At 55.3% G+C, this 2,879-nt stretch overlaps 1 protein-coding gene across 1 annotated transcript; it reads left to right on the top strand.

The window, feature by feature from the left end:
- Window positions 1–571: 571 nt before the first annotated feature.
- Window positions 572–1,950, top strand: ETH_00033710 (uncharacterized protein; the record flags this gene model as incomplete). The annotated part of the gene is made up of 3 exons (XM_013379994.1): window positions 572–780; window positions 1,079–1,262; window positions 1,609–1,950. Coding segments are annotated over 3 exons (735 nt in total), but the record flags the coding sequence as incomplete, so codon positions are not given.
- Between the last annotated feature and the right edge of the window lie 929 nt (window positions 1,951–2,879).

Below are 2,879 nucleotides of genomic sequence, written 5' to 3'. Positions count from 1 at the left end.
CCAGCGATTCCTGCTGAGTAAGGGGTGTTGGTGAGGTGGATGTTGCTGTTCAGCAGAGCTGCAGCAGCAGCAGTCTCTGCTGCCTCTATTGCTGCATCTGCTGCTGCTACTGGTGCAGCAGCAGCAGCAGCAGTGCCTGCTGCGTTTTGGCTTTTGCAGATGCTGCTGCGCTCCCTAAGGCTTGGGGGCTGTCCTGCCCCTGGAATATGCTGCCCAGGCCTCAGAATTTTGCTGCAGCAGCAGCTACTGGCAAGTTGCTGCTGTTTCTGCTGCTGCTGCTGCTGCTGCTGCTGCCTTATCAGCTCTTGCTGCTGTTTCGAACACTGTTTCTTCGCCTACTACAGCTGCTGCCGCTGCTGCTGCCGCTGTTGGCCTCTGCTGCTGCTGCTGCAACAGGCCTCTCTGCTGCTGCTGCTGTCGCCTCCAGTGCACCTGCTGCTCCTTCAATTAGTCCGCAAGAGCCTTCTTCGAGGCTTTGAAGAGAAACAGGGTTTAAGGTTTTGGTTTTAGATGCGGGGATTTCGGAAATAAGTTGATTCTTGTGTTTGCGCTGCTGCTGCTGTTGCTGCAGCCGCAGCAGCTGCAGCAGCAGGAGCCCCTGCAGCGCCTGGGCCACGGGCGAATCAGCGCGTTCCTGCTGCAGCAGCTGCAGCTGCTGCAGCAGGCGAAGCAGCAAAGAGCAGCAGCAGAACAGTTCACAAGTGCTGCTCGCATTAGTCAGGCGCTGCTCAAAACCCTAGAAGCAATTCCCAAGGTGCAGGCCCTGGAGGCCAAGAAGGAGTCCGCAAACCCTAAACCCTAAACCCTAAACCCTAAACCCTAGAGATAAACCCTCATCCCGAGCTGCACTCAAAGCCCTAAATCTTCGAGCTTAACCCTAGAATGAAATCTGGTCTTCAGCCGCAGCGCTGAGAAAGCACCGAACTAAGCTAAACCCTAAACCCTAAACCCTAAACCCTAGATCCAGTGTCCCTAGTCTTAGCTCTGGTACTTAGCTTTTCGTAACCAACAAATGCTGGACCAGAAAATGGTGGCTTTAGGGATTAGGGTTTAGGGTTTAGGGTTTGTGTGCCTGCAGAGCTGCTGTTGCGCGAGACGACTTTGCTGCTGCTGCTGCAGTGCAGCAGCAGCTGCACAGCATTGCTGCGCTGCTGCGGCGCTCTGTTGCTGCTGCGCTGCTGCTGCAGGGAGACACAGACCCTTTGGATGCTTCTGACGACGAAGTCACTGAGGAGGAGCTGCTGCGGTGTCTCAACCAGAAAGTAAACCCTAAACCCTAAACCCTAAACCCTCGGGCTGGAGTGGCGGCTTTGGTGACTCGTCATGGGAACTTCACGGTTTGCATCTATACTTCAAAGTGTGGAGCTCAGAGATAAGAAGTGGGGGCTTAGAGCTTAGGGTTTAGGGTTTAGGGTTTAGGGTTTACCGAGCGTGGTTGTCTGCAGCTACCTTCCTTCGGAGTGGAAGAGCCGCATGAGGAACACAAAGGATATCATGTCAGACCCGAGTCTTGCAGCTTAGGGTTTAGGGTTTAGGGTTTAGGGTTTAGGGTTCAGGGTTTAGGGTTTAAGGCTGTGCACTATGGGTCTATTTGCTGGCCTGCTGCAGGACCCATCATCCCCCGCCGCATCCTCTCCCGCAGCCGAAGGCACCGCAACAGCAGCAGCAGCAGCAGCAGCAGGTACTGCTGCATCCGCTCCTGACGGCTGGGGGCCCCTGCTGCAGTTCTGGGGCCCCTCAAGTGTTGCTGCTATTTTTGACAAATCTCCAGACACCAGAGTGGAGGGTTTTAGGGCTTTGCTGCAGCGGCTACAGCAAGAAGAAGAGCTGGAGCAGCAGCAGCAGCGTGAGCGTCCCAGCTGCAGCAGCAGCAGCAGCAGCAGCAGCCGCAGCAGGGACGCAGCAGCAGCAGCAGAAATGGCTTTTCTGCTCTTCCTGTTAATCCTCTGAATGCTGGTCTCTTCTGCTTCAGTCCTGTGTTTCTCCTGCTGCTGCACCTGCTGCCAATGTTGCACGTGCTGCCGCTGCTGCACCAGCTGCTGCTGCTGCCTTCCCTGTAGCTGGTACTGCTGCTGCTGCTCCTTCTGCTGCTGCTGCTGCAGCAAATCTGTTGAGGTCTAGGGAGTTCTTTGAGGCGCTGGCGTTCTGCATGCACAAAGCATTTACCGACAAAACTCTCAAAGTAAAAGCCCCAAACCCTAAACCCTAAACCCTAAACCCTGAAGCATCATGACTGCTAAGCCAGTTGTAGGCGCTTGTAGTAAAGGCTCAGGCAGGGGTTTTGAGCTGGGTTTTCGGGTTTCAACGCTGATAGCTACTGTCTAGGGTTTAGGGTTTAGGGTATAGGGTTTAGGGTTTGGAGGCTTGGCGCAGGTGCTGCTGATAGCAGCACAGATTTTGACGCGCATGATGGAACAGTCCGCAATCCCTACTGCTTACTTTCAAAGCTCAGCAGTCAGGCTAAAGCCTAAACCCTAAACCCTAAACCCTAAACCCTAAACCCTCGGCGAAAACCCCTGGAGCCGGGCACCTGTGCAATGCAAGCCCTAAACCCTAAACCCTAAACCCTACACCCTCGCTGCGTCTTCAAGAGCCGCGAGCCCCGGCTTGGCTCAACTGGTGCCTGACTGTGCCAGCTCGAGGGCCTAGGGTTTAGGGTTTAGGGTTTAGGGTTTAGGGTTTGCGTTTCAGTTCATGCAAGTGCTGGACAACACTTGCCTCTGCGTGCCCAGCGACTTCTCTCAAAAGGCGCAGCTGCTGCTGCTGCAGATGTCGCAGCAGCGGGGTTTGGGGGCCCCCATTTGCATGCGAGGGTTTGAGTTTCTTGCTGCTACAGTTGCTGCTGAGCAGCAGCAGCAGCAGCAGCTCGCTGCTGCTGC

Source organism: Eimeria tenella, genomic scaffold (assembly GCF_000499545.2).
Source record: "Eimeria tenella Houghton genomic scaffold, Eth_scaff4292, whole genome shotgun sequence".
Lineage (NCBI taxonomy): Eukaryota > Apicomplexa > Conoidasida > Eucoccidiorida > Eimeriidae > Eimeria > Eimeria tenella.
This window is presented reverse-complemented; position numbering and strand designations above follow the sequence as displayed.